Source organism: Bremia lactucae, linkage group LG4, assembly GCF_004359215.1.
Source record: "Bremia lactucae strain SF5 linkage group LG4, whole genome shotgun sequence".
Classification (NCBI taxonomy): Eukaryota; Oomycota; class Peronosporomycetes; order Peronosporales; family Peronosporaceae; genus Bremia; species Bremia lactucae.
The window spans coordinates 6,635,590-6,647,607 of NC_090613.1; the positions used below are offsets into that span (position 1 = coordinate 6,635,590).

A 12,018-nucleotide genomic window follows, 5' to 3' on the forward strand; every position below is an offset into this window, starting at 1 on the left:
ATTTACTTTGCTTTTGCCAACCAGCGTCATTTTTCTGCATGAGCGCGCTGCCAATTGCAAAATTACTTGCATCGCAGACGACGCTAAAGGGCTTATCCGCTTCTGGCAATACCAAGACCGGTGCCTCTACAAGAGACTGCTTCACGGATGTGAACGCATCTTCTTGTTAAACCCATTCTGTGTTTTTTTAGAAGATAAGATTATGGTTTAGTTTGCTTAGCATAATTCTTGCTATACTTATGCAAGTAATTATTCCGTGTCCGTGTGTGTCTCCGTCAGATTTTAAAATGGCTCTGATCTCTTCCTTGCATGTGTGTTTTACTTCGACAGACCGAAGACGCGAACAAGCCGATAATAAGTACATTCGATTCCGAGTCAGGTTGGTTGCTATGTGAGATTGGGTATTCAACCCGAGCCGCTAAATTGTCAGGATATATAAAGCTTCGCTTTGTGCTGCTGAACTATCATAGCTTGTGATTAAATTTGCGGCCACATCTTCTTTGTAGCCGAAATAAAAATCTATGATGTGCACCTCCCGCTTCATCGTTTCGTTTGAGAAGACTACGACTGACGCATTGTCTCGCCTCTTGGTAATCTACGTAAATTATTGTGGAAAATGGATAGAAGAGGAAACAGGGACTATTGTAACGGGGCACTACGACTTGTACTGCTTCAGTACAAGACGACATTACATAACATATGATTCGTGAAATATGTCTAAGAAATTATGCACAATCAAAATCAATGCAATGATGAATATCGACAAAAGACGTTCTATCGGCATTCCTTTACTTTTTTTACTTCACAGCTACAGAATCTTGAAGCATCAGTAAGCAGTAAGCATCCAATGCAGCATAACTCACCTGCTGAGGAGTTAACGGACGACGTTCCCAGTCGCTAACCTGCAACAGCTTCGAAAGAGGATAATTAAGTGCCTGCTTGATGCAGGCGCTCAATCCCAACCGCCTACGGCAACGGTGTTGCAGCAAATTCGACGCCGAAATGTCATTGCAATGAGCAGGAACAACGGTCCCGTTGACGAAATGTGTCGTAGCTACCAGCGTTTCAAAGGAAAAGTCTAATACGTTAGCAAATGTGTCGAAGCATTTAAATTCCGGAAATGACCAGCGCAATCTTTTGATGTCACCGTCGATGGCGAAGCCAATCTTGACAATATTTTGGGAAGAGAACAAATGCTCAAGAAGCTCCTCCATGTCGCCGAGCCTCATCGCTAGAAAATCGATTATAAACACATAGTCGTCGCAAGCAATTTGCAAGATCGAGCATTTTGATGGAACAGTAGCACGACTATCGGGGCGCCACTCAACGTCAAGTCCAAGTCGTTTAACACAATCCCGCATCAATACATCCATAGCTAATAACAAGGTCTCATCATTATCCACCACGACAATGTGATTTTGAGCCAGTGGGCACTTCAAATATGCTATTTCATCTGCAGGAGCGGCAGATGCGTCTGCATAAACAGGTTTTGGCATGGCTGTGCGGGCCTTCATAATGTAGGGCAAGAATTCAGCTTCATGTTGCAGCTTAAATTCTTTGACAGCTTTGCTTGCATGCTTAAAGGTGCAGGAATCAACATCGTTTCCTTCCTCTTCGGTAGTCGCAATTTCCAGATTAATGACTTCTCGTATAAATTGGCGACGCATTTCGAGCGAGCTCTCGAATTCAGACTTGTAAAATTTTAGGACATTGCTCACTCCGCCAGATACAAACATCTCAGCGAATTTCGGACCAAGGTATGCCGCTGTTTCCTTATTGTACAATTCCGGTCGGCGCATCAAGAAGCCCATAGTCTTATCAATGCTATCATTATCAAAAGCATCATGGCAAAATGCCAACAGCTCCTCTCGATGTGACCGATGCAGATATACCACGTCATCGAGCTCTTTTACAATGTGCACGGATAAATGCGAGAATTGGCTCACGCAATACTCCGCATGGCGAAATTCCATCGACAGCTTGTCCGATACCACTGTTAATAATTGCTTCGCCAGCTTACCTAGCGTTCGGAAAGTCAAATCCAAATAACGTAATGACACGACAGATTGGAGAAGAAAAAGACAAGGATCAGGTGTGATCATAAGCGCGTCCCGAATAGATTGCTCGGCTGCGTTTTTAGAATACTTGTCTCGACTAGTTGTCAGGACTTGCATCGAGTGCTGAGAGAACATCAAAGGAGCGCACATCAGATTCCACCTGGAACACCAATATTCAAAGCTCGCTAAATATTGGTCAGGGCCCCTATTCATTGCAATGCCCTCTTCAGCTATCAGATCCTCACGGTTTTTGAAAACTTGCTCGAAGATGGCGCGGCGTGCGTACAACGTCTTCAAGGCGACTTTGCGAGACGATTCATCAAATATATCACCACGACGAGTGTACTTGAAATAAAACTCACGTAGCATGGAGTCATAGACTGGCACTGACATCATCAGTGAGAATTTTTGAAGATGCTCAAGCATTGATAGGGCCTCCGAAATTGAGTCGTGTTGAATACAGCATATAAACAAGGCACTTTCTGTCGTCGCAGAGCGATCGTAACCGTGTTTTAACATAGCTCGCAGCGTTTTTTCTGCCCCCAACAAATTTTTCTTGTACGCGCATGATTTTACCAGTTCTTCTAAAAAGATTTGTCGTTTTGCCATGACACTAGACTCACCGACGGGTATGTCATGAACCAAGATATCAAATCCTTCTTCGTGGCGGTGGCCGAACATGCGCGCTATTTCAATACCCATCCGTTGCGTGAATGCAATTTTGTCAATGTGGGCCTGTGCGATCAACTCAGCGATATGGTCGCACTTGTTTAACAAGTACGCCCCACGAACAAACTTACGATACAGCGGGAGATCTCGCGTGATATTTGGTAAATTGTCCATTTTCTGAACAACTTGCCACGCTAGTCCTTCATCGTCGCAGCACATGTACGCATCGACGATGGAAACATATGTCTTTGAGGTCGGCCGTAGGTGAGGTTGAGGTGGAATTGGTTTGCGGTCATCACCGTTGGCTGGCTGCCACCCTTTTGTGGCAAGATCGCGCATCGCCTCGAAAATGACTGAAACATCTTCCTTCCACTTTCGCTTTCTACACTGATGAATAAGTGTTTCAAAATCATTTCTAAATGCACCACCAAAACGAAAGTTAACAGCACATTTTTCGACTTAGTTGTCAGAAGCAGTTTTTTGCTCACACTGTCACAATGGCGCAGCTCTGAATTCGCTCGATCAGTCGATTGATATCATGATAAACCACTGCTTTTCGCACCGATTGTGATGTTTGCTGTCCCAGGCAACCAAGCGTTTTTGTGTCGTCCGCGGAAGACGCTCCCATCTCTATTTGCACCTTTAATATACAGTCTCGTTCATCCAGACTCACAACGCCGCTTTTAACCCAATCATCAAGAACTGGTGGCAATTCATTATGATCCAAAACTCTTGTTACGTTACTCATTGCATGAACAAAACGTTCATCTTTACGAAGTTTTGGCGAATGTTTTGCAATCTTTGCCAACACTCGCTTTGCTGTGACGCGACATTTCCGTCGCGCACTACTTTCCAGTGCCTCTAAAAACAGAGCTTCGTCAAACGCTCCACTGTCTTGTGCTTCAGTTAAAAAATCGAGACATAGCTCCACATTAACCTTATCACTCAGTCCTACACCACGGATCAAGGTTGTATAAGTCACGACATTCGGCTTTGACGTCGTAAATCGCATCTCCTCGTATCTCTACCACAAATGTCGGTTAAAAGAAGCAGAGGAAAAATCAAAAATATGCATAATACCTTAATCGCAGCAGGAAGGTCTCCACTTCGAGCGATGACATCGATTAGTGCTGTGTAGGTAAACACGTCCGGTTGGTAGCCATGCACCTCCAGCAGGTCAAACGCTCGCTGAGCCTCTTTTACACTTCCAGCTCGTTGGCTCGCAGTTATTATCGTATTGAGCGCGTAACTCGGCTGCAGCATCGGAAGCTGTGGAATGTTACGAGAAACATCGCCCTTTGAGGCCAGGAGCACCAGCCACTCAACATAGGCAAAGGCACGCTCAATGGCCTCCTTGTCGCGGCTTCCGTCTTTATGTAAACCAACCTTCATCCAGCGAAAAATTGGCCGGAGAAACACACGCGTTTCCCATGAGGAATAGTCGCCAGGGGCGGTGACCAACTTGCGCACGAGCGGCCCCGAGACCGGATCCTCTTCCCATATATATTTCATGATTGCAAGTACGTGGTTCACATAAATTTGAACATTACCAATTATCATCAACTTCATCCGAATTATTCCCGTCTAATTGCACATTCGATTCATTTGCTGTGAGCTCTAGCGATGGACCACCGTTGATTTGCTCTCTGACGGCATTATTTTTGGAGTTGCGAAGAAAAGTTGGCGGTTTGACCAATGCTTTAAGCGCAAAGAGTTCCTTCGATTTCAAATCTGCTGGTAAAAAAGCGTCTTTGGTTGTGGTATCTTTTAATGGAAGTATTGACGATGTCCTTTGTCAGTAAAGGACGTTATTACGGCGAAAATAAAAGAAATGTTATCATAGAAAGCGCGCAACGAACCGAGATTTTGCATTCTGCTGCTTCGTAATCAGGCTCACGAGGCGCGAGCTAGCATCCATAAAACATTCACGCTCGTGTACACGAACAGTTTCCGCATTTGAGCCAACATTCGTCGTTTTTCTCAGCAATTGGCTCCACTGCCACTTGCCCAATCCATTACCAGATTCGTTAGAAGTGTAGAACGTAGCTCTTTTATTTGTCATGCCTTTCTCTTTTTTGGCCGAAGATGTTGCTGTTGGGTCCACTCGCACGGGTGGATTGCGGTGAATCACTTGTCGCTGCGAGAGAAAGCTTAATTCGGCCGACGTATCACGGACTGTGCTGTGCTTTAGTAATTGTCTTGCTGCCACCTCACTTCTAGATGCGAAATTGTTATCGTAATCGTCATGATCACTTTCTTGGCTCGATTCAATTTCCTTTTCTTTATTGAAAAGTTCAATAATATTCAGAGAATTCGATCTGTTCTGCTCATTCGTAGCAAAGATTCGTCGAAGATTTCGCGGTGTGATATTCAAGTAGCTCTTCCGTCTACCTGTCACAGGTGCATCAGTGGGAGTAAACACTGATACTTTGTTCAATAGTACACCAACGCCGGCAACAAGGGCTGGCCCTACTTGCTCAACAAGCTCCTTGTGAAAGTAGCCTTCTATTTCTCCTGTAGGATCCTGCCCAACACACCTGTGACTGTATAAATTTAGTACATTTACGCTTACAGACTTACGTGAAGGACAGCTACGATGTCCTCGTCAACGTAGCGCATAGACTTAATAAGCACTAGAAGCTGCATTAATGTAACTTTACTAATCACATTCCAGATCTCCTTGCAGCCCGACAATTACTTTACCTGATGAATCATTGTGAGTGCTTCATCAACTTCTACGAAACTTCCAATTGACATTAAATTGCCAACTCGAACGCTGCCTACACAGCAAACATAAACTATCAGTTTTTGGGTAGTAATTGAAGTCTAAAACTTACCATAAAGTTGACCGGATACCGCAGGCATACCCAAATACTGGCACATTTCCACCCACGGGCCTTGATCAAAAATCGTCGCGATGGTCGCTGAATGTTGATCTGAATTAGCGCTTTCGACACGATTGTAGTCTCCTTGTGAGTTTTCCATCCTACGCGTATGTTTCGATTAATAACTGCAATAGTTACAATTAAAGATAGCTCTGTACGCACTGGTCCGCGCGCTTCTTCAACAGTTCCTGCAGCGGCCCAGGTACCTGACGCATCCACTTGAGAATACTCTGCTGCGATCCCACGTCTGACGAACAGTGCCGAGCATTAATCGATGATAATTACTAATGTTTTTAGATAGTTGGTCTATAATACCTCTATCTTCTACTGCGCGCCTCCTTTTGCAACCTGAAGTGATGGTTACGCCACCGGGAGGCGCCTTCTTGTCGTCTCTTCCGTCGCTCATGACAATTGTATTGCGATTTTGAATGAAAAACAAAGGATAGTATTGATTTTCTAAAACGTGTAATCTTCGCCTTTAAAATGTAGCATTATATTACAGAGTCATTATTGTCCTCATCGGATGACTTCCTACGATGGCACTTAAAACAGAGATACGACGTTGCGATGAATGAAGACAGTTAGACCCAATAGCATAATAAAAATCTGGAACCACAAAAAAGGAGACATCGCTATCTTTCTCTGGACGTCCACTTGAGGAATATATAATTCTTGGGACTCCTTCGCTAGACACGCAACACATGTGGGCATGATACCCATAGGCACAGCCAAGCGGTCCACTAATACATCGCACTTCTTACAGCTTGCCACCCTAGGCACTTTACCGCTTGCAATATCCGCTTTGAGTTGCGCACGCTTCTCCTCCTCTTCCTTTGCACGGCGAGCAGCGACTATTTTAGGGCCGCGGACGAAATTCAGATACAGGAAAAGTAGCGAGTTCATTTATAATGAGCGTTGGTACTGTTTGAAATATTTGAGCACCGTTTGAAATTTCAGAAAAATGCAACGGACACATCGATTCAAAGTGAATCGAGTATTACACGAAATTTATCAAAGACAAAGACAAATTAGAAGTCGTTAGATTTGAATTTATTATTTAAATATGTTATTGATATCCCCACAAATATTTCTTAAAATATATGTATTTTTTAAATTTAAATAAACATCTCCTACTTAAATTAATACTCCCACAACTTCTTACAAATTACATACTTTTAAATTCGCAAACTAAAATTGTAATTCTCCCAGCTTCTGTAAAGATATTAATTGCTATTAACATAACGTCAAAAACCAATATTTTATATGAAAAAATCTATAAAGAAAAAATATCTAGTTTATCACTAAAGCTTGTCCTGGATCTGAACTAGCCAAAAGTCGCTTTTTTCACTGGTGAAATAGTAATGCCAAATTGCATATCCGAGGTAACTTTGCACCAAGGTGCAGTCGAACAGCTTGATTAGAAGTTTGTATTGCTTGAATAACCTACCAAACATTAGTTCTGAGGCTTTATGCAACGGGGTGTATCGTTATCTACTCTCCCGCGGTCCAGTCAGCGCTGGACGCGCGCAGAGAGAAAGACAGATAAGACTATATTACATGTTTTATATTAGTTTATAATTAAGATAGTATTGAGTATATAGATAATAAGAACTAAATTAAATTATACAGCTTTTAATTAACCCTCTTTAAAGCAAGTGTTTCAAAGAGAGTCTTCCTCCGCACGTACAAGTGTACGTGAAGTGATGTGAGGCACCACGCACTGAGGCAGTGCGAAGTGAACTTGTACTGAAACAGTACAAGTCGGCAGTGCCCCGTTACACCTAGTATCAATTTGTAGTCCGTCCAAGGACCACAATTCCATCATCTAACATGGACATGTTAGATGATAACGGAAATATGCCATCTTAGCCATGCTGTCCGGTTTGGAAAGAGATCCCCTCCATTCAGAAATCGCCAAGTTCATTCAACATGAACTTGATGAAGCGAAGGAGAAGGAGAAGGTTCTCTGCACCTGGTGATGAGGTATCCCTCATCACCTAGAAATTTAAAGTGACAAATGATTTCTCACTTAGAGCCCTAGTGGACTGTGGAGCGTCGAATAACTAAATTCGTCGCCAGTCGCTAGAGGATCCAAGGCCCAAATATGTTAAGCGCGACATCCCTACAACGAGGATGTCGGTGCGTCTAGCGACAGGCGCATCGATAACAGTAGTGAAACGAGTAGTGAAATTTCGCTACTCGTTAAAATATTTACAGAAGGATGATGATTTCATCTTACTGAATTTGGATGGCAAATTTGATGTCATCCTAGGTTTACCTTGGCTCAGAAAATATGAGCCAAGAATCAGCTGGCAGCATCGATTCGTAAAGATGCCTGCCACTTGTTCATCAGATGGCTATCTGATGAACGTCTTGAAGCGTCCAGAAGCGTGTGAATGTACTAAGAGTGAGTGCGATGGCCTCACTTGTGGTACGGTCGTTAATACGACTGCACAAGATCAAAATGTGATTACTACTCGGTGGCCCAGGCGTTTATGTAGCTCCAAAACACTGTGGAGTCAGCTACCGGTGGCTGTGCGAATGCACAGGCAGCGCCGAAAGTCCACCACTCGAATAAGTCGAGTAGATTGAGACATGAATGTACGGCTAGCGGGCGACATTCAAGGAAGATACCGGTTTTCCGAAATGGACAACACGATGATTCTAGGTCCCGTAGAGAGTCGATCGTAGAGGACCCGACTGTGATAGCGCAATCACAGTCGGAGACGTTGATAAAATAAGTCCCCACGCACTTGAGGAGAAATCCTCTCAGTATATTAATGCTGAAGTGACTAGACTTCAGCATCCCCAGGAATTGATCCCTTGGCAGTTTGTGGATAAATCCCAGGAAAAAAACGAGACATAGAATGTCTTGGTTAATGACGGATTAAGATTAGGCGCTTATACTCTTGGTCCGTATGCGCCCCCGAAGTTAACTTCGGCGACAAATTAATTACCAACCCTTGAACCCAAGTGATTCTTGAGAGATCTGCATGGTGGTGAAATCAAGCATCTGTATACAAAAAAAGGATTTCATTGTTTTTGTAATCGTCCTCGGGAATTCGAAGAGGAAGTCCATTGATACGGACTGCAAGCATTCTGCCGGAAGTGGTAGGAATTGGAGAGGCGCACGGGATGAAGGGCTAGGCTTCACCCGTTGACATACCTCGCAAGCACGAATGTACTTGCGCACGAACTGATACTGGCGGGGCCAGTAAAAGTCGCGACTTACTGTGAGGTAAGTCTTCTCACGTCCACGATGTCCACTTGTTGGAGCATCGTGACACTCATACATGATGCGCAAGCGCAAATCATTGTGAGTCGGGACGACGACACGTGGGGTGTCGCCGGTAACGGCTGTGTAATACAATAAGCCGTTACGTGTTGTGTATCGATCGGATGACGATCGATATAAAGCCGTTAAATCTTTAAAAGATTTATCGGATGGATTTAATAAATGATCCATTAAACATAGAAGGTCCTTATCTTCTTTGTAGGCTTTTTTATGTCATCAATTGAGGTTGATGACGGAATACTCGTAGTGAGTGTTGCAACAGTGGGATTATTTTCACTGTTGAAGTGCACTGCCAACTCAAAATCGGGTCTCCGTGATAACGCATCAGCGACGACATTAAGTCGTCCTGGTTTATATTCGATGGAGAATTTATACTCCGCGAAGAAGGATAGCCACCTCGCCATTCTTTGCGAGAGGTGTGGGCTATTTACGGCCGTGCGTAATGACGCATGGTCCGTATATACGATGAACGGTCTATCTCTGAGGAGATAGACCCTAAACTTAGCCAGTGAATATTCCATGGCAAGGAATTCCTTGTCACGCACTGGATAATTGCGTTCAGCTGGTTGCAGCTGACGCGATTGGTAACAGACGACGCGCTCTACGCCATCTATATCGTATTGCATTAACGCACAGCCGATTGCGAAATCGCTGGCGTCACAGACCACATGGAATGGTCTGTCTTGATCTGCAATCGCAAGATGGGCGATTGCATCAAGGTTTGCTTGATACATTCAAAGGAACGCTGACAATCAGCGTTCCATAGCCATTTCTCGTGTTTTCACAAGACGAGAGAGATCAACTGTCATCTCGGCATAATTGCGGGAGTACTTGTGCACGTGGGCCGCTAATCCAAGGAACTTTCAATGTCCCTTGAGATCGACTGGAACTGGCCAGTCGGTCATTGCCTTGATCGTTTCGGGATCAGGGCGCACGCCGTGCTTACAGACGATGCACCCATGAAGTGGTATTTCGCTTGCAGCGAATATACACTTCTTGAGATTTGCGTACAACTTATGCTTTCGCATAAGTGTAAGAACCTGACGAACGTGAGTTTTATGATCTTTGACATCCGTCTTTCCGTCCATGCCCGGCTATAGACAAATACATCGTCAAAATATTTCGGTGGAAATTCTCGCACCGGTCTCAACGTATTCGTTACGCATCTTTTGAATGTTACAGGGGTGTAACTAAGCCCCTGTGGTATTACTAGCCTTAATATAGACTTTTTCATCTGATTAAAAACATCGTCGCATCCAACTGGGAGTGCTCACTGCTGTGTACGGGATGTCCGTCAGATCCATAGACGAAAAGATCGTACTCTTAGACATACCATCTATGATTACGTCTTTTCTAGGTATCGGCGTTTGAGCCGGTACCCTTGCAGCATTCAGTTTATTGAATGCGTGCACTCCTGTGGCCTTTCGTACACAGAAGGTCAGAGAGCTATGTAGGGAGGCTGACCCCCTCACATGGCCCGCTTTTGATCGATCGATAAGGAATTTATCGATCGCAAGTACTTGTTCACGAGGCAGTGGCCACTGCTTCATGACACAGTACTTCGAGCCCGGTTTGAGCTCGATCTCATGTCGAGTGCCTTTATCCTTAGGCAACTCGCATGGAACTGTTTCAGGGAATACATCCCTAAATTATAATCAGATCCTTATAGAAAGCATTTGTCTTGAGTGACTCCTAGGATTGAGTAGTATATCTTTCAATCCGAGTCTTCACATCGAGGACACTTTCGTCCATCGATGAGCTGCTGAAAACCCGTTCGTTCTCTGCAAAAAATACCGCTGACCGAATGTCGGTTATTTTTTTTTGTGTTCGTCCTCTGTGACGAATACTCAGATTTGCTTGATTCAACCAAGATGCAGATCTCTCAAGAACCGCTTGGGTTCTAGGGTTGGTGATTGAGTTATCTCCGAAGTTAACTCCGGACGCGCATACAGATATAGAGTATAAACGCCTACTCTTGATCCGTCATTAACCAAGACATTAAATGTCTCGGTTTCTTCCTAGGATTTATCCACAGGCTGCCAAGGAATCAATCCCTCGGGATGCTGAAGTCTAGTCACTTCAGCATTAATATATTTGAGGAGATTTCTCCTCAAGTGCGTGGACTTATTCCTCAACGTCTCCGACTGCGATTGCGCTATCACAGTCGGGTAGACTCTCTACTCGACCTAGGATCATCGTGTTGTCCATTTCAAACAACCGGCATCTTCCTTGAATGTCGCCCGCTGGCCGTACAATCATATCTCAATCCACTTGACTTATTCGAGTGGTGGACCTTCGGCGCTGCCTGTGCATTCGCACAGCCACTGGTAGCTGACTCCACAGTGTGAGTAGTAATTACAATTTGATCTTGTGCAGTCGTATTAACGACCGTACCACAAGTGAGGCCATCGCACTCACTCTAAGTACATCCACACGCTTGTGGACGCTCCAAGACGTTCATAAGATAGCCATCTGATGAACAAGTGGCAGGCATCTTTACGAATCGATGCTGCCAGCTGATCCTTGGTTCATATTCGCTGAGCCAAGTTAAACCTAGGATGACATCAAATTTGTCATCCAAATCCAGCACGATGAAATCATCATCGTTCTGTAAATCTTTAACGTGTAGCGTAAATTTCACTACGCGTCCCCATTACTGTTATCGATGCGCCTGTCGCTAGACGCACCGTCATCCTCGTTGGAGGGATGTCGCGCTCAACATATTTGGGCCTTGGACCCTCTAACGACTGGCGACGAATTTAGTTATTCGACGCTCCACAGTCCACTAGGGCTCTAAGTGAGAAATCATTTGTCACTTTAAATTTCTAGGTGAGAGGTATACCTTATCACCAGGTGCAAAGACACATAATGATTGTGTGTCTGGAGCAACTTTAGCCAAGAGATTAGCAAATTCTCTTGAGGTTGCTGGATCAGTAGGGCGTTGCGCCTCTACTGACCCCGACCGTTTTTTTGGCGGTCCGCCTCGCTGTTGCGATTTCGCAACAACGTTAAACCCCCGAACGTTGCCCTTTTTGGCATTCGGTCCATAATTACGCTCAGTACCTCTCGGTACTGGGCGTGGGGCACTACACTCATGAGCGTAGTGTCCTAA

The 12,018-nt window shown here is 44.4% G+C and overlaps 2 protein-coding genes across 2 annotated transcripts; both read right to left on the minus strand.

Moving 5' to 3' along the window:
- Window positions 1–387: 387 nt before the first annotated feature.
- Window positions 388–6,013, minus strand: CCR75_007894 (uncharacterized protein). The gene is made up of 9 exons (XM_067965950.1): window positions 5,927–6,013; window positions 5,774–5,858; window positions 5,564–5,712; window positions 5,430–5,506; window positions 5,307–5,366; window positions 4,586–5,250; window positions 3,807–4,516; window positions 3,215–3,750; window positions 388–3,141 (listed from the first exon to the last, which is right to left on the minus strand). The coding sequence occupies exons 2-7, from the start codon at window positions 5,824–5,826 to the stop codon at window positions 4,273–4,275; spliced, it is 1,248 nt and encodes a 415-aa protein (XP_067816567.1). The 5' UTR covers window positions 5,827–5,858; window positions 5,927–6,013; the 3' UTR covers window positions 388–3,141; window positions 3,215–3,750; window positions 3,807–4,272.
- A 141-nt stretch (window positions 6,014–6,154) lies between these two features.
- CCR75_007895 (uncharacterized protein) lies at window positions 6,155–6,514 on the minus strand (the record flags this gene model as incomplete). Its single annotated transcript, XM_067965951.1, has 1 exon — window positions 6,155–6,514. The coding sequence occupies one exon, from the start codon at window positions 6,512–6,514 to the stop codon at window positions 6,155–6,157; it is 360 nt and encodes a 119-aa protein (XP_067816560.1).
- Window positions 6,515–12,018: the final 5,504 nt, after the last annotated feature.

Excerpts from the sequence above, each read along its gene's own strand:
- CCR75_007894 (XM_067965950.1), bottom strand. The coding sequence starts at position 5,826 with ATGCGTCAGGTACCTGGGCCGCTGCAGGAACTGTTGAAGAAGCGCGCG. Across the intron at positions 5,367-5,429 it reads CACTCACAATGATTCATCAG|CTTCTAGTGCTTATTAAGTC; the intron begins GTAAAGTAATTG and ends ACATTAATGCAG. Across the intron at positions 5,251-5,306 it reads ACATCGTAGCTGTCCTTCAC|GATCCTACAGGAGAAATAGA; the intron begins GTAAGTCTGTAA and ends TGTGTTGGGCAG.